At 49.1% G+C, this 23,050-nt stretch overlaps 2 protein-coding genes across 3 annotated transcripts in view; both read left to right on the plus strand.

Annotated features, from left to right (window-relative positions):
* Positions 1–18,313, plus strand: part of LOC110386974 (Golgi integral membrane protein 4-like) — a 28,359-nt gene extending 10,046 nt beyond the window's left edge. The window contains exons 5-15 of one of the 2 annotated variants that reach the window (XM_021374643.1): positions 1,172–1,322; positions 3,879–3,961; positions 7,474–7,641; positions 7,750–8,028; positions 8,706–8,863; positions 10,522–10,730; positions 11,154–11,218; positions 12,229–12,393; positions 13,102–13,173; positions 14,072–16,863; positions 17,526–18,313. In XM_021374643.1, coding sequence (XP_021230318.1) covers positions 1,172–1,322; positions 3,879–3,961; positions 7,474–7,641; positions 7,750–8,028; positions 8,706–8,863; positions 10,522–10,730; positions 11,154–11,218; positions 12,229–12,393; positions 13,102–13,173; positions 14,072–14,182 — 1,461 coding nt within the window. In that variant the 3' untranslated portion in view covers positions 14,183–16,863; positions 17,526–18,313. Of the gene's footprint in view, positions 1–1,171; positions 1,323–3,878; positions 3,962–7,473; positions 7,642–7,749; positions 8,029–8,705; positions 8,864–10,521; positions 10,731–11,153; positions 11,219–12,228; positions 12,394–13,101; positions 13,174–14,071; positions 16,864–17,525 lie in introns of those variants that run through there. The other variant, XM_021374644.1, reaches the window with a different exon arrangement.
* FNDC10 (fibronectin type III domain containing 10) lies at positions 17,633–22,337 on the plus strand. Its single transcript, XM_021374645.1, has 2 exons — positions 17,633–17,766; positions 18,352–22,337. Exon 2 carries the CDS (start codon positions 19,659–19,661, stop codon positions 20,304–20,306), a length of 648 nt encoding a protein of 215 aa, XP_021230320.1. The 5' UTR covers positions 17,633–17,766; positions 18,352–19,658; the 3' UTR covers positions 20,307–22,337.

Genomic DNA, 23,050 nt, shown 5'->3' on the forward strand with positions numbered 1-23,050 from the left:
TGGTCCCTGAAAGCAAGAGCACAAATCTTTTTTTTTTTTTTTTTTTTTTTAATTCTCTTTGTTTTTCTTCCTGATCCTGTGATCTGATGAGCCCAGCATCCTCTGTGTTCTCTCTCTGGGACCCCTCCATACTGAAAGCTTTTTCTTCTGCGTTGCATTTATTTGTGGAGCACAGTTATTTCTTTTCTTTTAGCTGAGGATAATTGCTCCAGGGGAGAATGCCCAGGACACAGACACTTTGTTTTACTGGGGATAAATGCCAGCATCGATAGCATCTAAATTAAAAAAAGGAGAGGGAAAGAAAGGAAAAAAGACGTTTGTTTCATGGGAAGGCCAATTGAAATTGCTGCCTGAGTTCTGAGGAGCTGCTGTGTGGGGAGGCCAGGGTTCACCTGTGAGCTGATCCATCTGCATACATAATTGGTGTTGACAAACTGCGTGTGGAAGTGTCTCTGGGTTACCATGGGAACCTGAATGGAGGTGAATTCTGGTTCAGTGGGTCTCAGCAAAAGGATGTTTCGGCGTGTGTTGTTCCTGGGCTTTGCAGAGGTGAGAGGAGGAGACAGAAGTGCTTTGGAAAGCTGTTATCAGATGAGTTCTGGCCTGCTTCAAATATGGCCTGTGGTCTTGTGAGGGTCCTGGTGTCTGATCCCCATGCTAACATGAGGAGTGTGGGCCCATCTCTCCTGTTAACACAGCGTATCTGGTGCTACCTGCACCACGGAAACATTCACCCTTGTGGGTAATGCTGTCCTTCAGCATCCCCAGGGCTCTGGAAAGGACCTGGGACTTGGGCAGTGTCTCACAGGCATTTGGTGTGATATCAGCAGAGCTGAGTGCTGGGGAGGAGTAGGAGCGTTCTTGGCTGTGTCCCAGAGTCTCCATCTCTCTTTCATGCAGGAGTGGACTTGCTCACACACTTTTCTTCCATCTTAGTGGCTTCTGAGGCAACCTCCCTTCAGTTTACTGGGCATTTTACATCCCTCCTACACCACACGAAGAACACTTTTTTGTACCTGGAATGTTTAGTTACCGTATTGGAGGAACCAGAGGCTCTTCTGCCTCCCCAAGCAACTAATTAAACAGAGGCACTCGAGTAACACTTGACAACAGTTAAATTGCTTTTCTCCTCCTTTGTTGTACTGACTTTGACACTTCTTTTTGTATTCAGAACCAACACGAAGATGTCAAGAAGCAGCTGATTGACCTGCAGCTGCAGCACAACAGCTTGAAACTCGAACACCGTAAGACACTGGAGACCCATAGCCAGAAGTATGCCCAACTCCAGCAGGAGAAGGATAGTGAAGTCACAAATTTGCAGGGTGAGTATGATGGAGAGCCAGGAAAACACTAGGCAGAGAAAAGACAGTAAAGATCTGAGCTTGGGAAAGGACAGTGGTTGTTCTTCAGGCCTCCCAAAAGATCCTCCCACATCGTAGGAAGGCCTGTGTGAGACAGTGAGCATGCAGTGCCAGCCCTGAGCACAAGCAAGCGAGACCTAAATATGTGATCCAATCTCTCTTCTTGAAATATGCAGCCACCAAAGAAGTAAGAAAATGAATTCTATCGCGGGAAAGAATAATGCTCAGAAAAGCAATGTGAAGACAGAAGCTAGTCAGGAAGGTCAGCTTAAGGCTGAGATATATTAATATTCTCTGTCCACCTTCCTAGGCAGCTGTTTATTTCATCCTATCTCTTTTCTGTGCTTTAAGCTCGAAGATGGCTACTAACTCTTCCCTTAAGAGAAAGCACTGATCACTGTGGCATACAAAGGAGCAAGGAAGTCTCTTGAGAGGTGGCAGACACAGAACTAGCAGCGATGCTAATACCTCATTTTCTTTCCTTACGTTCCATAAATGCTTTCTATTTATAATGTGTCCCAAGGAGAGGTGATGGAAGACGTGCCTCTGTGAGCAGGCAGAATCAAGAACAAGAGAGAGATCTGAGTAGAGGACGTTGCTCCAAGTTGTTAGAGTAGAACTGAGGGATTTGTTCCAGGTTCAGTTATGAAAAGGAAACCTTTGCCCCAGGGCTTCTGGAAGAAGGCAGAAGCCCTCAGGGAAGCATGAGGGGCTGTTTTCAGCAGAGGAACTAGGTTTGGTAGCTCCTCGTGGTCATCCAAGTTGCTTCAGAGCTTTGGGTAGCTTTCATGTTGCTGACAGAGCTATCTATGCATGTGTAATACAGGCTGGGGGGATGATGCTGTTGTGCCATGCAGCCCAATGGTTGTGGTGCTGTTGGGGTGTCCGTGCCCCATTCCTCTAAATCCCTCCTTCTGGAAGTGATTTTGATTACTAATTAACAAGATATCTGTGTATGCTCTTGCTGAGCCTGCTGAAGCTTCCTGATGTTGCTAGCAGGAGCCATTTTAATCCTGTTTGCATCTTCCCCCCTCCTGCTGCATGATGATCTATTTTCTCCTCTACTTTGTAAAAATTGCAGTCTATTTATGCTGCGTTTCACACCCCAGCACAGCCTGTCCTCTGCTGTTCCCCCACTCTCATTTTGCACTTTCCATTTTTCCCTGTGCAACCTGTTCTGAAGGCACAGGGCTGGGTTTGATCACTGCTGAGCTTGTGTTAGAGATAAAAGGACCCCACTGTTACAATTGAAACTTTTGTCCTATTGATGCCACTGTTTAAAAACCCCTGGTGATGTCATCTGAAGCAAGACTTGATACCTCTACCTCTTATCTTAGCATGAAGGCTTTGATTTCCAGGTGTTGAACGTGCTTTGAAGACCCAGATGTGACTGAGGCATTGGCTGAGTGACACCACTTCATTTGGACACGTCTCCTGCACCAGAGAGGCCTCTGGTTCTCTTGGGGGGCTGAGGGATGTCTGCACCATGGCCAGAGATCTTAGCAGTAGCTATCCTGGAGCCTCCTTTGTTCCTGCTGCTGTTAACAGCCTTCACCACAAGGGAAGAACACAGCACACAACCTCAGTGGCACCGTCCTGTCCTAGGGATGGATGTTTTAGAAAGATACACCACTGTAACAACAGCCCTGCTGAGCTGAAGTCAAGCATGTGATTTGGCCTACAGTGCAATCCTGTTACAGGGAACATTTCCCTTCTTGTCATGGCAGATGCAGCAGTGTCTTTTTGCAGAGAAATCACTGTGCACACGGTTATGGTGATATTTTAAGAGAGCTTCAGGCTCCAAAACAAGGCTGACATTTTTTGATGCTGCCTTTCCTTTTATTGGAGGGTACGCGATTATCTGCAAGGCAGTGAAACAGAAGTTTATTGTGGCTTGTCACTGAAGCACTAAGCATGCAAAGGACTTGAAAGGACCCTGGTTTGGGAGCTGCAAGGCACAATCTTGCTACTTAATAGCATGGGAATAAGCATCCCTGAGGACTAAGTTGTCCTGTTTGCTCTCTGCACGTTGCCTGCGTGGTTTGGTTTTGTTTGCACTGTCCTTTCAAGAGGCAGCTTCTCCGTGCAGCTGGAGGGAAGCTCTGTGTTGGGTCTGCAGGGGGGATTCAGGAGCTCTGCAGAGCTCCCCTTGTGCCTCTCAGCCCTCAGGCTCCTGGGGCTGGGCTGCTGACCACTGCTCTCTGGCTGCAATGGATAAGGGAAATGAAGAAGAAATGGAAACCTTATTTTGATAGCAAGCACAGCAAGAATCTGACCCTAGCAATAGATAGTGGAGGCACTCTGGAGAGGAGCAAGTTCCTTGCATGGGCAGGAGACTTAAGAGGTGGAAGGAAACGTGTTTCAGCTCTCGTAGATACATTGAAGTCCTCAGCTAGTGTTTCAATATCCTTCCTAAACTTGGAAAGACCTACAAGGTTTCAGAGGAATTTTTGTAAGGAAGAGAGATGCTGCTCTTGCAGAAACAGCTCTTTATGTGAATTTCTTCTTCTCTTGCAGATACAGTCTTTAAACTCAGAGAAGAGAGCAAGCTTCTTCGCAAAGCCCACCAAGAAGTTCACTCTCAGCTGCTTAATGCCCAGGTAATTGACAGAGGGGTGTCTAGGGCCATGTGGGACAACAAGTACATTGGGGCCTTTGTGCACCACAAACCACTCTCAAACAATAAATCTAGTTAGCAGCTTTATTCCTACATGGAAGCTGCCTATAACAGTGCTAGGAGGAGCAGAGTAGAGGCTTTCTGGACCAGTAAAATTCTCCAACCTAGATTCTGTCCCAGTAGCTGAAAATGAAGATATGCAAATGAGCATGAACGAGCTTATTCCAAACCCTAGGATGCCTCCTGTCACTTACTTGCATCTCAAATTCTTCTGCCGTAAGTGATGACGAATTGCCTCTGCTTATACCTATAAAATTAACTGCAGAGTGATACAGCAATGCAGAAATGCCTTGACTAGTTTGCTGGGAACACAAATGGGCTCTGAGCAGTCTTGGAGGAAAGGCCTCCTTCCATATCTGCTTTTGAAGCATTAGTAGAGGGTCGGATCTTGACAAGATTCAGAAAGAGCTTTGTAAGTAAGATGTCACAGCTCCATAACAGAAGTGCTGGAGGGAGGCTTCGTACCTGGAGGCCAGGGGCACAGGTGGAAGCAGTGTGAGCAGAAGAGCATGGAGTCCAGTTGGTATGGTGTTGTGCTGGTGCTCTGAAGATTGCCTGAGCCTTTCCAGCATGCTGCAGAAGTCCTGATCCTGCCAGGTGCTGCTTACCCAGCTCAAGGGGAGAGCTGCTAAAAGACCAGGAGAAGGGAGCAAGCAGAATGTGGTGGGAACAGCAGAAGGGGGGAATTAAGTTCTGCACAGCATGTCTGATGCTCTTGTACCAAGCCAAGACGCAAGCAGCACCATGGATATACTTTGTTATAAGTCACGGTGCAGTTGGGATTAGCCTTGCCTGCTGTTCGTTTGCAGCCTTCTGTTAAGCATTCTCTTGGATTATAGGATAAGCTCAAAAGCAAGGACCTAGCTGGGGTTGTGTGCTTTTGACAGCTGGTTTTTCCCTTGAACTGAAGGCTGAGCTTCTCCAGGAGGTGGAGGGGTGGTTCTTGATTTTTACACAATGGCTTTTGTGTCCTGGCCTGAGCTGCTCTGCAGAAAATGCACAGAGTCAGCGGCTCTGAAGCGCTGCAGACTCTGCAGAAAGCTGGTTGCTCCAGCCAGGAGGCCCAGGTCACTGACACCACAGGCAGCTGCCATCTGCCAGCTCTTTGAGTCACATTTATGTGCTCTGAGGAGTCTCAGGTGGATTACTGGTGTTCCTGACTTCCCTGCCTTCTCAATCATGTCCTGCCATTGAGCTGCTTTTGTGCACTCTTCCTCCATGAGGCTATGACAGACCGACAGTTTTCTGCAGTGATACCTGCAGTGTGCTCCATGGAAACCAAAGACCTTGCATCTTCCTAGGGCTCAGTCCAGCAGGGCCTTACCAGTAACTGCAGCAGCATGTGATTACAAACTTGCCCAGTGCCACTGGCAGGCCTTTGTTCAGACCTAAGAAACACTGAGACCTGACCAGCCCCCAACATATGGGACACTGCCCTCAGCAGCTCTGGCCTATACGAGGGGATCAGAAGGTTCTGTGCCTGCCATGGTGCGTGCTCTGCTTTCATCCTGCCGAGTGCCATTGCACTGGGCACAGCTGGTAGGACCAATCCAAATTACTGTGCTGCATTAGAGAAAGCAATCAGCACATCGAGTGTGCAAACTTGCACATGCTCTGAGCAGTATTTAAAAAAACGTGGCTGGAGGTGGTTAAGGCTGCCAAGCTGGGTGCTGCAGACTGAAGAACGCGATGGCAGCTTCTGTGCTGCCAGCCTTAACGCGTGGCCCCTTCAGCACTGTGACCAATGGGAACAGCGGTTTGCAAGAAACTGCTTGCTGTCATTTCTTGCCAAAAGTGGGAGCGAGCAAGAGTAAAAGGATTCACCCAGGGAGTGGGAGACAGAGCTCAGCTCCCTGCTCCAAAGGTACCAGACGGCTGTGATATAAAGCTGTGCTGCAGCCATCTGTCTGCTCTGCTATTTCGTGCTCCTTGGGAAGCGGCAGGGCTTGATCCAATGAGTTCAGAAAACGCTCTGGATCCTTTTTGACAAGGAGCTTGCTGTTAAATCCTGCTGTTTTCTGTTCCGTTTTCTGATCGTTTCTTTCTGGCATCTCATCAGTTTTTTGTTAACATGAAGGTGGAAGGGATCACGTTGCCTTTGGTGGGACCGGGTGCCACATGAAGGATCAGGGACCCTATAGGCACACAGCCTCTCCTGCAGCACAGCTGTGCTCCTTGTGGTGCCTTAGTGCTGGGTCCTGTTGTTGCCCTGGCTCCCTTCTGGCAGGGGATGTTTTACAGAGGAGCAATTTGCACTCTAGATGCCATGTTCCTTCTTCAGAAATACTAACGTGTTCCACAAGCTCTACTCAGAGAACTGAGCCTGCAGTAGCTGTCACACCAGCTGTTGTGCAAGGTAAAATGTGGCACAGGGTAACTGGGCACAGTGCATACAGCTTGCTGGGATGGGGTACCTGCAGCCCTCCAGCCCAGTCCCTGTGTGACACAGGGTTGCTCCTATTTGGCTCGTTCTGGTTGGATGCAGTCCCTTACTAGGGCTACATCCCCTGAACAGCCCTTGGCTTTCTTTTCCTTTCCTCACTCTTTTTATTCTAGCTTTGGTGGATCATTTTGTTGATTTTTTTTGTTTTGTTTCAGTGTTTGTTTTAAGGTCAAATTTCAGGGGGAAGAACTGAAATCAACAAAGCCTGCTCAGGAATTAATTTCCTGCTAAACTTCCCTTGCTGCTTGGAAGCTTTCCTGCTCTGCCCAGTCCCCACTCTGGTCCACTTCCAGGTACCTTGGCAAGCACACGAAAAGCTCCGTCCCCTCGCTTCCCTATAAATAACAGGGGTAGGAGTGGGGAGCTTTTCCTGGATAGCTTTCCCAAGTCCTACTTTTCAGGGCTGGAGCTGGAGGAAATAAGCTGCAGTAGAGAGAAAAGTGTTACATTTGTTTAACGGTCCAGGAGAATTGATTTTTCATTTGTCTCACAAAGTAAATTGAATTGTCAAGTGGAATTATGCCAATTGTGTTCATCTTGGAGGGGCTGACAATATCTGCAGAGAAATGCCTCCGCAGAAGAAAAAAGCTGACCTGAATGTAGATGAGAAGCACAGGAGGAGAGGGAGCCTACAAGAGCCACGACAAGATTTTTTTTTGGTGGAAAAGCAGGAATTACATTAATGGCTTGTGCAGTCAATAGCATTGCTCAAAGCATCGCTGTTGTGTGTCACTGTTTCTAAGGTAAAAGCATGCAATAAAATAAGATGCATGACTGGTAAAGGGGGAATGCAGAATATCTGTGAGATCTGGAAGGGAAGCTGAAGACTAGGTTGAGTTTGCCAGGAATGATTGTGGATGATCTCTGGTCGTATGGCTGTCTTCTTTTGCAGTGTGTCCGTGCTGCACAGTAGGCCATGAGAATTCAGCAAGGAGTTGTTCAACCCTGTTATCATCATGGAAGGTTTCTCTTTGTCTTTTTTGTCCCCTCAGACCCAGATGGAAGAGTTCAGGCAGCTCAAGGAAGCTCTGCAGAAGATGCCAAGCTTCAAAGGAGGAGGAGCAGGAGGAGGAGGAGGGAAGGGGCAGCAGCAGCTCCAGGTGCTGAAGGAGCAGCCCCTGAATCCAGGCAATAGCCAGCTGCAGCTCATGAGGCAGAAGGTGTGGTGGTCCTGGGGAATGGGGAGTTTCTCCAGATCTTCGGGGGTTTTGAACTGGGGTGAACAGTTCACTCCCCTGGAGCTCACTCTTGTCCTCCCTTCCCTGCAGGCTTTTCCAGTCAATCCGGAGAATCGCCCTGCAGGGAGCTCCCTGGCATCGCAGGTCTCTGGGGCTCGGAAGCAGGCGGATGGTGCTGTGCTGCGGGGCCAGAACTCCAACAGCAACGATGGCCTCAGGTCCCAGGTGAACGTGCTCCTCACCCACCCGGCCCCGCTGCAAGACGCCAATTCACCACCAGAGGCTCCGCCGGCCTGGCCAGCAGGACACGGGGACGGTCACATCATCCGATTCACCCGAACCGTGAACAGCCTGCCAAATGGAAACCCGGTATGTTCTGCAGACCTGGGGCTTGTTTTTGCCCTGAGAGCAGGCACTAAGGCAGTGCACCAGGCAGACCTGCTGAGTTTGTCTCACTTCACAAGCCTGTATAAAAAAAGAACAGCATTCATGTCTCTTGAAAAAGGAAACCGGTTCGCTGGGGACTGGGTTTGCCTTCTGTATTATCCTGGCTTGCTTCCTGTGGTCTGCACTGAAATAAGAAGAGATTCACATCTCAATTCAGGGCTGTAAACAGCTGTGAGAATGCTTGGGAGTTGCTGTGAGTCTGTCCCTTACTGTGCTCCCTAGCACAATAATTGACAACACGACAATCAACATATAGTTAAATTACAATTACAGTAACTATTATAGTTGCAACATATATATATTTTAAGAGGTGATTTTGCTGTTCCTTTTGTCTTGGCTACCCAAGACGAGGAAAGCCTGGATCTCATAGGATTCAAATCATTTCCTCTTGGCTGTGTGGATGGAGAGTGACCTCTCATAGCATGGGGTGGCTGGACAGGGCTGTAGATTTGTTCTGGGCCACTTCTGAGTCTGCTGTTTTCCGGCAAAAGATGTTCCAGCCCTTGAATATGTCCACATGCAAGGGGGAGGTCTATATGTATGCAGTAAGATTGGAAGTTTGTCTATATCCTGAAAGCGTTCGTGTGCCCTCTCTGCAGGACATGAATATGGTGATGCGCATTCAGGTGAGCAGCCATGAGGAAAGCCAAGCTCCTGCATTGTTACTGCCTGATCTGAAACAACCTTCTGCAGTGGAGAAGCCCCAGGTGCCAGACAACCACCACTCAACAGGGAGCAAACCGCTGCAAATGCAAAGGTTGGTGGTGCAAAGCTCCCTTCTGCTCTCCAAGACCTGTGATGCTAAAACTGCTGTATCCAGAATGGGATAAAACAGCAATAGTTTGTGCCAGAAATGAGGACACAGACAGAATCCACTGGACAATGCAGGTTTTTGTGCTGTGTTCCTGCGTAGTTGCTCTAGATGATGTAGTCAATGTAGACTTCAGCCTCATCTGGAGAAGGCAGACCAGTTTAACCAGAGCTGGCTTACAATAAAAAAAAACTGGGAACTAATAGAATTTTCTAAGCGTAGCTAAAAACCTTAGTATTAAAATTCCCTATATCTCAAGGCTGTTGCTATTCCTCGTTGCTGAGCATAAGGTGTCCTCCAGACCTGCTCCTGGGGTGAATGGGGAGGAAAGCCATGGGGAGGGAAGCTGCCTGTGAGGGAATTTCAGAGGAGGGTGTGATGGGTCCCTGCCAAGCGTTGGGATGGGCAGTTCCCACAGTGTGGTTCTTGTGTTACTGCAGGTTCTGGGGGTTTAGGCAGGGACCAGGATCCTGCCACACTGTTTGCTGCACAGGCACAGGAGGAACTGCTTTCTACCTCAGCAGTACTCGCAGAAGGCCAGGCCGCTTTGCAAAAGGAAGAGAATGTCTTTCTGAGGCTGTAATTCATCAATTTCTGGCCCAAATCCAAAAACGAACTCAGAAAATAGTGCTTCCTTATTTAATTTATTTGTCCCCTGTGTGTGTTCAGGTCATAGCTGCTCAGTTTACTTGGGAAAAGAAAAAAGATTTAAATCCTGTTTCATCTGCAGAAGAAACTTCTGGTTTCCCTTCCAAGCTACCAGCCAGATTCCACTCATTCGTCTTCTCTGCCCTGTTTGTTTCTCTGTTCACTTAACCTGCAAACTTCTCAGGTCAGAGTTTGTTCTCTGCAGACGTCTGGAGGTATTTCCTCAAAGGGTAATATCATGCTGCTTTGGTAGGCAGCATCTGCCCGGGCACACAGTGACAGCACAGAGATCGTGCTGCCTTCGTACAGGGAGGGGTGTGCGTGCCTGCAGCTGAGGGCAAAGGGTGAAGCTGGGCTGGCAGCGACCTGTCTTTGGCTGCTCCGAGTCTAGAAAGGATGTTGTCACTATTCTGTGAAGCACAACATGCAAATGTTGGCCTTGTTTTGGCAAATGACTTCACGAGGACAAAGAAAATGGTGTGCTTTTCCTTTCCTGGATCTACCATCAAGAAATTATTGAGCAGCTGGAGGCTGTTGCTTACACTGAGTGTTATTTGTGGTATGAGTGCAGAAGCCAGCTTTCTCAGAAGGTATCAGTGCCAAGAGCAACATGGAATCACAGAAGAGGCCATGCGGACGGTGCCAAGAACCATTGCCCTGGGTGGCTGAGACCAGCAGATTCCAGACAGGCTCTTGAAGGCCAGTTTGCATGTTGATGGCTTTGTAACAGGGAAACCTGAGCTGGAGGCTGGGCTTCCTACTGAAAGCTGGTGTGGTGATAACATGCTGGATTCCAAAAGCTGCTAAAGCCGAGGCCACTTAGGCGTTACATTAGGACGGACTCCTGCGTGCGTTACAGGTTGTTGTTTGCCACCTTGAAATGGCATTTTGAAATATCTCCTGCATATACTGAGGTGGTGAGGTGGGGTCTGTTTTGTTTTGTGCCTTTGCTGCAGCTGGAAGGACATAGTCAGCAAAGTGAATGCCCAGATGGACGATGCCCAAGTGCACAGTTACCCCAAGAGCCTTCACCTCAACCCCAGGCCTGGGCAAGAGACTCAGAAGGGCAGCTCACAGCCACCCGGTCAGAAGAGAAGGGCAGAGAATCAAATAGGTGATCAGGAAGGCGAGAAGGAAAGGACAGATAATGAAGAGCTTGAAATGGGTATGGTTTCCCTCATCCTCCGCTGTGCAGCACTAATGTATTGCCAGCCAAGGCTGGAAGCTAGGAAAGCTTTCTGCATGTGCTTATAAAGGAAGACTTGTAGCTTCCACAGGAATCTTGATAGTGTCTGGGTAAAGCAATTAAATATTACAGTTACTGAGCTGGTGGGGAGATCAAAATGGCTTTTGGGTACAGAGGTCCAGCCTGAGAATATCTGCAGAGATGTTCTGCTGCACTCAAAGGGCTTGAATGCAGGAGGGAGGGAAACTGGGGACTGAGGCTCCTGTGAGAATCCCACTGGAAATGCTGACTTGCATCCTATGAGGGTTCTGAGCACTACCAGACCAGTCTACATCACTGCTCTCTTTTTGTGTTTGTCTTTAATCCAGAGACCACCCTGATAACTATCCCTCTTCCTTGCAGATGCGGGAATGATTGAGAGGGAGACCTTGCATTCTCAGAAAGAGGCTGCTGTTCAGGAGCCAATGGTAAGAAATATTGCTGTGCTGTTATCAGGGTTCCTTCTTCTGAATAAAAATCCACTGTTCCACTTAAGTAGATGTTTTCCCAGATGTCTCTGTGACATGCAGCTCCAAAATCCTTCCTGGTTTTTGGGTTTGGAGCCACCCATTTGCTTGATTAGAGGTATGACTGGTGAAGCGCTGAGCCAGCACTGGCTCTGTCTTCTTGGATTTCAGTGTGCTTCTTCATCTCTGTTCCCCCACTTTAAAAAAAAAGGAAAGAAAAACCTTTTAGCAGCAGGAATAACGTGGCTGGCTGATCAAGTTGTTCCTTTGTACAACTGAAGATAATTTGCTGATGACTTACATGGGCACGGTGAACAGTGACAGTCCCAAACTCTGTCTTTAGAGGCTGATACCACCTTGCCTCTCTCATATGGTGTGGTGGGAGGAGAACTGCCTTGGATCCAAGCTGAATGGGCAGAAAGGTACTGGAGGAGGCTGAAGCTCAAGAGAAGTGTGAAAAGGGAACCACTGAATTTGCAGAAAGCAGCTGCTTGATGTTTGTAAAGCTGGTCAAATACGTAAGAAAAACCTACTGATAACATTTCTGGGAAAGCAGCGTGCTGCAAAACAGCCCTGTGACTATTCAGCTTTCTGCACTGACAGTAAATTGATCTCCCAAGGAGAAACCAGCTCTAGAGAGAGAAAGAAAGCCTGCAGCAAGATTGTTTTGTGCCTCCTATGTAGCTTCATTACCACTCAGATGAGAAGAGCCTGAACTGCCAGGAGCAGATGAAAGATTGACATAGGACTAGAGAATGGGGAAAAGGCAGGGGAGTACTGCTAAGAGTAATCAATGGTCTCTTGCTGAACAATAGTCCTGTGCTCATAATCATGTAGCAACAAACCTTCCTCCTGAAATCTGTCCGCTCTGGGCAAGAGCTTTTCCTGGCTGGTGAGGGTGGGCTCATCTTGGCCTCTGTATCCCATGTGGATCTCTTGTCTGCTACTCACAAGAGGCTCTTCTTGTCCAGATGCCAGATGATGCTGCAGATCCTGCCCAGGATCCCAATAACCAAGGCGAGGATGAGTTTGAGGAAGCTGAGCTGGAGAGACCTGACTTTGAAGAGAAGATGGGAGGTTTGGAGAAGTTCAAGGAACCCAACACAAAACAAGAGTCTAAGGAGAAGCCACTGAAGGTGACTGACACGAGGGCAGCCAGCAGGGGCCAGGGAGAGACTCCAGGCTGTGAATGGAGGGAGGCAGAGAGCTTAAGGGCTCAAAGGGAAACAGATCAATAATCCCATTGCAGGGATGTGGCAAGCAGGAGAAACCTCTTTCTGAGAATCAGTGGGTCAGTACCAGAATTTGCTCTGGCCCAGCCCTTTCTGCTTGTTGAAGCCTTGTTGATCCTGGGCGTGCAGCAGATGTGACAGCAGTGACAAGGTGCAGGAGTCCTGACTTCTTGTTTGCCTGCTTGCAGGTGGAAGCCATTTATTTTGTAAAGTGCTTCTTGCCGTCTGAAGCCAGACTCTGCATCAGGGAAATGTTAGCTTGTTTTGATAAGCAGCTGAGTGTTGCTTGTTTTTAAAAAGGAGTGTTTTATCTGTCAGGCTCTAAAATCATGATCAATAGCGAAGTTAAAAAATGAATAAATCCAAGCTAATGTAATCAAGGAAGGGAAACAGACCTCTACAGTGGGCTTATGCAGAATCACGTTTGAGGGTGGGGAGAGGGGCTGGGAAGGAAGGCACAAATGGATGTGGGGTTGTTTCACTGCCTGATTTCTGAGCTGTAGCCTGGTGTCTTCCAGACCTGAAGCACCAATGCCAGAGAGCTGTCTCCCTGCAGGGAATGGAAGTGGATTGGAGCCGTGCTAACAGTGTCTGACCTTCTGTATTTTCCAGGATGCTGGCAGACCTGTCAAGCCCAGGGAGGATCCAATGGATGAGTATCAAGAAGATCAGGAGCAAGAAATTGTATGACACCAAAGTTCCCTTTCTTTCCCTCTCTAGTGAAATTGTTACCTGAGTATGTTGGTAGTCAGGAGTTGAGCACGACTCAGCTTTTAGGGAAGCAGATGTGAGCACTGCTTTCAATTTTGTCTCTGCTCAATGGGATGGGTCTTCAGAACAAAGCTGGAGCCCACACACCTCTGCTCTCCACATCATTCTCATGTTGAGGACCCTAGAGAAGGGGACGTGCCTGTTTCATGCTGCATTTGAGAGCCAGGCATCTATGAAAGGGACGCTGACTGTGTGAGTGCCAGAAAGGGTCACCCAGGGGCCTCCTGGCTCTCCTGGATGGAAGCAAAGGATTCCCTGAAGTCTCTAAGAACATCCAGTTGTGTCACTCCTCTCCTTGCCCATTGAGGGTGGATGCTGCTGACTTTCTATGCAGTTTCAGCATACTTGCTGGTGGAAGGAAGGCTTGGGCTGCCTGCTGGTAATGAAGAATTAAAAAAAAAAAAAAAAACAGTAGGGGAAGGGGACAAGAGCAAAGCTGATGTCAGAAGCTCTCTTTTTCTGTGCTGGCTGCTGCACATCATGGGTGGGATTGTTACGCTAGTTTTAAGTGTGATGGAGGTAGGATATCTTCTCATGCAACAGGCTGAGATGTTAAAATTGCACTGCAATGCTAGTTTATTCAATGTTCTTAAAATGAACGTGACTTCTTAACATTACTTTCTGGTGAGTTGCCAGCATCACCTCAAGATCCCTGGCAGAGCTGGATTCTTCCCTGATTTCTTGGGTTTCCCAAGCTGGGCTGCAATGGCAGAACAGTTCTAGTCAGAAGCAGCATGATGCTGTCTGTCAGGGTCTCTTTTCCAGCTGGACCTTGCTGATTTTCCTTCCTGGCTGTTCCCTCTGCACCCAGGAGGATCATGGCGGTGAGGTGGATGACAACGATGACCTCGAACTTGTCCAAGAGCAGAAGAACCATGCAGGTATCCAGGGAGCTGACGGCAAGAAGGATGACTACTACTGAGAGATGCTGAAGTAAGATGGATGCACTGGGAACGAGAGGACAGGAACTCCTCCCGGGAACTGGATGCTGTACTATGCACAGCCCAGAACAAAGGCAGGAGCAGATGGCTGCCTTGGCAGGCACTGAGCGAGGTGTTTGCAGGTATGCATCACATCTACGTGCGTGGGGCCATCGCTGCCTCTCCGCTCAATAGCATGGAAGTGCCCTCAGACTGTCTGAATGATTTTATACTGCTGCTTCTAAAAGAAGCACTTGTTGATTTATCAAGTTCTTTACCCTCTTGTTTTCTCCATCCCCTCCCTGGATGGAGAGTTTGTTTTTTCACTGCCTGGGCAGGGGAGGGGTGCAGGACTGCAAAAGGAGGGTGTCTGAGCTGGTCCCTGGTCTTAATCAACTGATCGCTAATACAAAGGAATCTGTCTTATAAAATATTTTATCTCAGTAGTGTTTCTTTAAAACGTCCTTTGCTCCCATCAGGGCAGGGTGGAGAGGAATGTAGTCTGCTCATGCCTGGAGCAGTGTCAAGGCAATGGCTGGCTATGAGCACCAGAAGAAAGTACCACGTGGCAGCCAACACGCGGGTGTATGTGCAGACAAACCAGGGCACCCTCTTCTCAGTGCAGAGACCCTTCCTTCTCTGTGGCCGGTTCTGCAGAGCTCTCTTTTCCTTGGCTGCCCTGCTGGGGTGAAGGAAGCACTTCACAGCACAGTGCCTGTGTTTGCTGGGATACTCTTTGCTTCATATAACATTTTGATGGTGTGGGTACCCCTGAGTGAGACACAAACACGCATCCAACAGCTTGTGGGTGAGCATCACCATAAAGCTCACAGGAGAGATCTTTGTTCCCAGTTTGCATTAGAATTTAATGCCTTATTTTGGGGAGTATTTTGTGGCGCTTCCAGACACTTGGGAAAACAACATTTATGTCCCAGTAAGTTTGGTCTTTTTCATTCAGGCAATGTTGATTTTTCTTCCAGTGCTTCTAATGGAGCTTGAAATTAACATGTCAGGGTTTTCTGGTTGTTCTGTTTTTATTTTGCTTGGTTTTCTTTTTACCAGTGCAAATCTACACAAGTCAAACTCTAGGGTAGTGTGGAGTAGCTCATGTGGTTGGACTCTGCATTGTGTGGAAGCAACAAGAACTCTGCTTTTCCTGCTGCTGCCCTTTCCCTAGAGCTGCAGTGTCAGGGCAGCTGGGGGTGCTGCTGGCTGTTATGGGACTTTGGGGAAACATCTCGTTGGGACCCCACCAACCTGATATGCTGCTTTCTGAATCTGGGAGAACGTAGCTGTGCACTGACACTAGGAGAAGAGCCTCAGTGCAGCAGTTTGCATCTGTGTTCCAAAACCACGTGAGAAAGCAGACCTCCTCACAGGAGGACGTGAGGCTTTTGGCAGGACGTCAGCTGAGAGCTCCTGGCTGCCGAGCTTTTTCTGCACCCACACCTGGGCACTCTCAATTAAAAGCCTCGGTGCTCACAGACCTTCAGAGAAGACAAATGCTGCTTCAGGGCCTTGATGCTCGTGGTACAGGTTGGTATCTCAGCTGGAGGTTGTTCAGGGGCTCCAGGACAAGGTCTGTTGTTAGCCCAGGGCCATAGCTGCTCACATAACTCACTGAGTTCACTGCAGAGCTGAAACGAGGCGTGAGATACCCAAAGTGACCTGAAATGATTAACACCGTGTTGGCGCTTTATACTGCCAACCTTGCTGTATGACGCAGTGCTGCTCAGCCCCCACCATCTGCTATAAATAGCACCTCAGGATGCATTAGCTGGAACTGCTGCTACGTGTTCGGATGCATCCTCATCAGAAATGCCCCCAGTTCTCAGCTGGGCAGGCAGAATGTCATCGTTTCACAATGGCCAACACGGTACATGGCAAGAATTTCAAGTCTGCGTGCCCAAGCTGCCCCAGTAAGATCTGCAGTGCAGCTGTCTGCTGAGCTACACGCACCCCTATTCCATGCTTCTCCTAGCCCGTGGCTGTCAGTGCAGAGGTTTGGACCTCACTGCAAGTGAATCAAATGCTGGAAATAGAACCCTGATGGAGTGAGACCACGTGCTGAGTCAGAGGCTGCAGGAGATTGCAACATTAGGAAGCAAGCTCTCTGCTTATGCGTGTCTGGGATGAGTAATCCTCGAAGCTGACTCCGAGGGAACTATAGCAACTCATCCTAAATGTAAAGCTCCCTGCTAGGAGAACGCTTTAGTAACCATATGTTGCACGCTGCTCTGAGCCGAGAGCTGAGCATCTCTGCTCCAGGGACTGTCTGCCACGGCTGTGTGCAAGGCTAAAATCGGTGCAGTGCTGCATGAATTGTTAGCTGGGGGTGGTGAGTGCTTCCATGCCCGGCTTCTAGCAAGTTGCCACCATTTTAGTACAAGTTCAGGGCTTCCTGTAACAGGAGACAATAAACCTGGTAGGGGAGAGCCAGAAAAGCAACAAACCTGTGATGTTAGGTCTGTCTGAAAGCCAGTAAAGCACCACGGGCTGTTATTGATTTTGATACGCTGCCTGGAGCTCGCTGCTTAGAGCAAACGACAGCGTTTGCCCAAGTGGTAAACTGTTGAAGCAGTGTCTGAGAAGTCCTGGCTGGCTTCTATTGCAGACTGGGGCACGGAGGAAGGTCTGAGGAACAGCTGAGAAAGCAAACAACCAGACGAAGGACTCACATGAGGTCAGTGCTGGCAGGCTGAACAAGCCAAAGCTTGGTTTTTGCTTGTCTTACATAAATATATATATATATCTTTTTCCTGGAAACATAGTGCAAGGCCAAAGGACGCAGTGCAGGATAAGGGCTAGTTAACCTGGCACACTGTTAGCAGTTCTTGATGCTTTGCTCTTTACTTGCCTTTGGATTCCAATGACATGCTATAGATGAGATTTCTGTAAACAAACGCCTTTCCAGGGTTCTCATGATGACAAAGTGATTTGGCCACATCCTTAGTCAGATGATGAGAATTTATTGCGCATTCTGTGCCTTTACAAATAAAGGCACAGATTAGGAAAACATATGCCTATCAATTAGTTAAATTGTTAGGCTCGTTATTCATTTACATGGCATTTTTAGGGCTTACAATGTGACTAATACTTTAATGAGGAGTTTTCTTGAAGACATCCAAAGCAATTGGAGGAGAAAATGCCCTAAAGGCTTGCGTAATGTAGGAGTGAGCTGTCTGTGCCTCCCAAACCAAGAACATGCTCTCATTTATATTTTTATATATATATATGTGTGTGTGTGTGTGTGTGTGTGTGACTTGTTTAAGAGAATAACACTCGTTTCTAACAGTGACTGGTCAGAAACCAAATCCCAGCCCCATCTGTTGGCTCTCTCAACAGAAGAACTCAATGTGTTTCAAATCATGAGCAAGCACCATCACAGGCTGGTGCCGCATCCAATTGATCAGTGGGACAATGATAGCTCTGCAGTGCCATCTGCTATTGACGGGAGCTAGAGCTGCGCGGGGCTCAAGGAGGCAAAGCTGCCTTGGTTTGGCTCCATGCGTCTCCTGAACACCCGCACACTTCTCAGGCAGAGCTGCCCGGGCTTCATCTGAGCATCCCAGCCAGAGCTTCCCAGGTAAGGTTTCCTCATCCACTGAGAAGTGCCTTTGCTGCACAGCAGCTCCTTGCCTTCTGCAGCACCAAGCGTCCGCTGAGGCAAGCAGCCAGCGCTGTCGCTGTCCTTTTCTCGGCCGATCCTAATTTTAAGGGTAACAAAAGAGATCTCCAACGGCTTTCGGTAGGGCGGCAGAAAGCAAACCTTGAATTTGGCTTAGAAAACAGACGTGGAAATGAGTGATGAAATAATATTTGGTATTGTAAAATTGTTTGAAGAGAGAGAGACGTATTTTAAGAAACGGCCTTGAAAAGGCAAGTCTTCCAGCCAGGAAGAGGTGTCTCCCAATGAGACCACTTGGGCACGCTGCTGTTCAATGCACCTAAACCAAAACGATTTTAACGAGTTCCACATTGCTGCAAGTGACACTGAATATGTTCTAAAAACAGCTTCTCCAAGTCCAAGGTGTATGGTTTTTGTGTTTGGACACGGCTGTGAAATAAAAATAGCCTTCAGAATCTGGCTGATTTAAAACTTTATAGAAGACAATAAACACATGTAATGAAAACTTGCATAGCAGTCTATAGATTTTGCATTCCCAAGCAGGTAACACAGTGGAGAAAAGCTCTACCAATGTAGGAGGAGGATGGCAGGGGTGGTGGACATCATCCATGCTCGACTTACGCTGGCTGTCCTGTCCACTAAACCCCAGAGGATGCTCTCTGTCTTCACAAGAGCCGTTCCCAGCTGAGGTCTGAGGACGCCTCAGCAGGTGCCTTACGGATTGCTTTTTGGGAACTGCACCGCCCAGCCAACTTTCCATTCTGAGGGCTTCTGCAGGAATAGTGCAGAGTGAGCTGTTCCAAAAAGCTGGGGATTTGTGAGGGGAAGAAGCGGGGCTACGTTAGCTGGCAGCTGTTTCCCTTTTCATTAAGGAACGCTTCCCATGCTGCTGGTCGCCATCGGCTTTTAGGCAGTTTAAGTTGGTTATTTTGGAAGGACTAAAGTTCAGTTGTAAACAGTATTCTGTACTCAGAGCAAACGATGAGGAGCACGCTGTCTTCCAGCAGGATTTATGGCCTTCCTTTTTTTCAGCGGATGGAAAGTAATTCCTGGCTTCGGAGCTGTTTAAAAGCTTTCAGGTTACTATATAAAGCCTGAGCAAAACACAAACAAAATCTCCCCACAGATATTGGTGTGGAACGAAAGCTGCAAACTGGGGAAGACAGGCCTTAACCAGACCCTTTAAAAACTGCTGGGGTTAAGTATGTATTTATTCCTTCCTTATTTAGAGACCTTTCGTATCCACGTTGAGACAAGTCTGTGCTTCCAATACCAATCTTTTGGGGTCGCCCAGTCAGCATCTCGGTGTGGATGTGACAGCAGGGTTGGGGCCGTCGCGCTGGTGACGGGAAGCAGTTTGTGCAGGGCTGAGCCAAGGAACCTTTTGCCTCAGCCCGCTGTGCCCCCGTTCCCACCGTGTTACCCCTGCTATCAGCTGTGCCACCGGGGGGAGGTATCTTTTCCCCGCGTTACATCCTTGCTGCGCATCTCTGAGTTGGAACGCGGAGCCAATTAAAAAAAATAAACCCGGGGAAAAAAAAAAAACACCACCACCGCAATCGTCTTTCCTCCGAGCCAGGCGCGGCCCGGCCCCGTTGCAGCCTCCCGGCCCCGCTCCGAGCCCTGCCGCCCCCCGGGGGCACCGCGGCGGGGGGGCCCAGGCCCGCGCTCCCCGCAGCCCCGCTGCCCGGCGGCGAGTGCTCCGCAGCCCAGCGAGAGTTAACGCCGGAGCCGCCTCTCCATTGGCGGCCGGCGCAGCGGCTGCGGAGCCCGCGCTTATAACGGGCGCACGGGGCGGCCGCAGCCCCTCCGCCGGCACCGCGGCTCGGCTCCATGCCGCGGCGGCCGGCATGCCCCGCCTGCTGCCGGCCCTGCTCGCCCTGCTCTGCTTCGGGCCGCCGCCGCCCGCCCCGAGGGCTCCGCTCGCCGAGGCCGCGGCGGAGCCGGAGCCGGAGCCGGAGGAGCCGTGGTGCCCCTACAAGGTGCGGGCCGAGGGCTCGGCGAGCGGGCGGCTGTGCTTCCGCAGACCGGCCCTCGGCTTCCAGTGCGCGGCGCGGGCCTGCCGCGCCCACCGCTCCCCGGGCGGCGCGCTGGTGGCCAACGTGCTGCGCAACGGCAGCGTGCTGCTGCAGTGGGCGCCGCCGCGCCCCGGCGCCGGCCTGCGCGGCTTCGCGCTCAACTGCTCCTGGGACGGCACCTACACGCGCTTCCCCTGCGACAGCGTGGAGCTGGGCGCCGCCTGCCGCGACTACCTGCTGCCCGAGGCGCACGGCAGCGTGCGCTACCGCCTCTGCCTGCAGCCCCGCTACGCGCCGCCGCGCCCCGCGCCGCCCGCCCACTGCGTGGAGTTCCGCGTGGAGCCGGCCGCCATGCGGGACATCGTCGTAGCCATGACGGCCGTGGGGGGCTCCATCTGCGTCATGCTCGTCTTCATCTGCCTGCTGGTGGCCTACATCACCGAGAACCTGATGAGCCCCGCCGCGCCGCGCCGCGCCTAGCGCCGCCCGCCCCCTGAGCGGCCGCTGCGTCAGGCTGGGGGTTCCGTGCGCGTTCGGAGCGGGTTCGCTCGGGGCGTCGTTGCGAGCTTCGGTTGGCTTGGGTTCGTCTTTTCCAGACTTCCGGGAGTTGGGGTGGTTTGATTTGATTTGATTTTTTGTATATTTGGAGCTCTTTTTCCGTAGGGCGGCTTTTCAGCTGGAGCCATACTCGGTTTCTGAACTCGTAGGGTCTCAGTGGATTAAAAACGAATCGTGGCAAAAATCCACAAGTGCCGGGAAATTTTCCATTTTAGAAGCAAGCGACAGATCCCACAGAGGGGCCTGTGCAGAAGGACACTTAAGAGCGTGCTTACTTTAAGCCCGTGCTTAAGTCTCCTTGCTCTAGATGGGTTGGACTCGGTCCTTCTGGGTCCCTTCCAGCTCGGGGTATTCTCTGATTCTGCGAGCTGTCCCACTCTACAAGAATGACTAAAAAGACACCATTTCTAGGAAAATCCCACCTCACTGCAAAGCGTGAACTGATCTTAACTTAGGAAATGAACACCGTCCCTGCTCCCTGAGCTCCCCCCGCCTCTCTTGATGTTAGGAATGCTGTGTGGAGCTGCACTAAGGTAAATCCACCCGGAACACAGAACTCACTGACGTTGTAGCCGAGTGTTTGGAGCGTAGGAACACTCCTCGTTAACTGCTCACTCAATGCTGTAGTCAATAAGGTTTTAGCCATATTCGAGTATTAATTCTCTTGTGCCTTAGTGTTGAGATTTTGTCCCATTTCGGTGTATCTGTCCCCGTAGCCTTCAGACAGCTCTCGTCTCAAACTGCTGTGTTGTTTTGTTTTTGAAAGCAAACTTTGCTGCTCATTACTTGAACTTTAGTGTATACCTGCAATAGTCCGTTACCATCTGAGAGCTGCTGCGTGTAGTTTTTATTCAGTTTCTATATACTCGACTGCTGTGGTAGAAGATGACTTTGTATCACGTAAACATACCGAAAGCAAAAGTAGAAAAACCTCATCTCCTGCGATGGGGCATTGCTATGAGCATACTTCGGCTTCCTGTGTGATCTGTTTGTGTCAATGTTCATCGCTGCTCAATAACCCATGGGCTTTTCTTTAGTGGAGTAGTTTGCCAAGTATAAACTTGCTGTTAGAGAGTGAATATAGGAAGTATATGCAATCCCGAATACAATGCAGTGTTTGTACTGACCGTCATCCCTCCAGTAACGTGAGAGCGGTTCGGAGGCTGCAGGTCTGTGTTTGAGCAGGCAGAAATTCCTGTGTGTCATTTCTGCTTCGTTTGCTTTCTCGCACGCGGCTGAGATTTAACGCTGCTCTCTGCTCGTTTGCCGATGTATCTGATGGAAGCAGCCTGACCATATCTGGGGTGGCAGTAACGGAAGGACAGCGTCTTTCATCGTCACCGAAGGACGATGTCGTATTTATTTACTTTTGTCCCTAAGGAAATTGACTGCTCAAAGACGAGGCAATCACATTTTAAGAACATTAAGACTAATTGCATCTAGTGGTTTAGCTCAGTGAATTTAAACACAGAGTGAATTGGGCTCTAAGGTCTCAGGTCAGTCTCTTCTGTAGCCAGTTCTGCACAGGACTGCCAGAGCGGCACTGATTTTGTACATCACTGTCAGCCAGCATTACTGTGTTGGTCTTCATTTGTTGTGAACTGCCAGATGTGAAAATTAACTGTACAACTAACGAGCTTTGTACCACGTTGGCATTGACCTTAATAAATTAAGAGAATAATGAAATGAAAAAAAAAAAAATCACATTTCACGGTTCGAGAATTATTTTACTCACCAAGTGAACAAACCTGGTTGTAATGATACCTACTGTAAAATGATAACGTGATTGGGAAATTGAAAATAGTTATTCTCTTAATACTCGATTTCTGTTTCCTGGAGGTTTAGACTGGAGGATCATGGGATGATTCGGGTTAGAAGGGATCCCTGGAGGCCATCTAGTTCAACCTGCTGTTCGAAGTCGTGCATGAAAACTCACTGAGTGAAAAATCCTTCCATCACGGCAGCCAGGTGTCTTTGTTTCTGAGTGTGAGTGATCTCTGTTCGACCTTTGAACGAGCTGCCCTTATCTCCCAAATCCCTCTTTGTTTGCCAGTTCAAGCTACGTCATTTTTTGTGCAGCCAAGCACTGTTCATCGCGGTAATGCTGAGGCAAGGAAACAGAGCACCACGTTTAATTTATGGATTTGTGTGTGTCTGTTTTCTCTAAGACATCTCCCGGTTACTGATAGGATGCGGTTACCTGCTAAAGCAGCACCTTTTGTATCTCCTCCCGAGAAGTTATTAGTAGTCATCTCACATCTTGATGCATCTGCCTCTGTGGATTGCATTGCGACAGCGTGCTGGGCAGAGGGTAGACAAGCAAGTGCAAAAGATGTAGAACAAGAATGTAAATCCTGCTGGAGGAAATTCTGTAATTCTCTAAAGGATTATTTTTATCAATGTTTTTCTCCCCGTGCGTTATAGATGGGTTATGGGCAACAATATCTCACAGCTTCTCTTTCATTTTCAGTGGATTAAGGTTTAATTGGACACTTCTTGGTGTCTGGAACAGATAATCAGAGTATTCCCTATTTCATTTTATGTGACACTAAGTGAAATGTCTGCCAACTCATTAATAACTGGTGTTTTTTTTTTTTAACTCTGTCATGAGCGTATAAATTTCTTGTCGGCAATAATGAGAAGGATTACATGTATATAGACTTGAA

The sequence above is a fragment of the Numida meleagris genome, chromosome 20, assembly GCF_002078875.1.
Source record: "Numida meleagris isolate 19003 breed g44 Domestic line chromosome 20, NumMel1.0, whole genome shotgun sequence".
NCBI lineage: Eukaryota > Metazoa > Chordata > Aves > Galliformes > Numididae > Numida > Numida meleagris.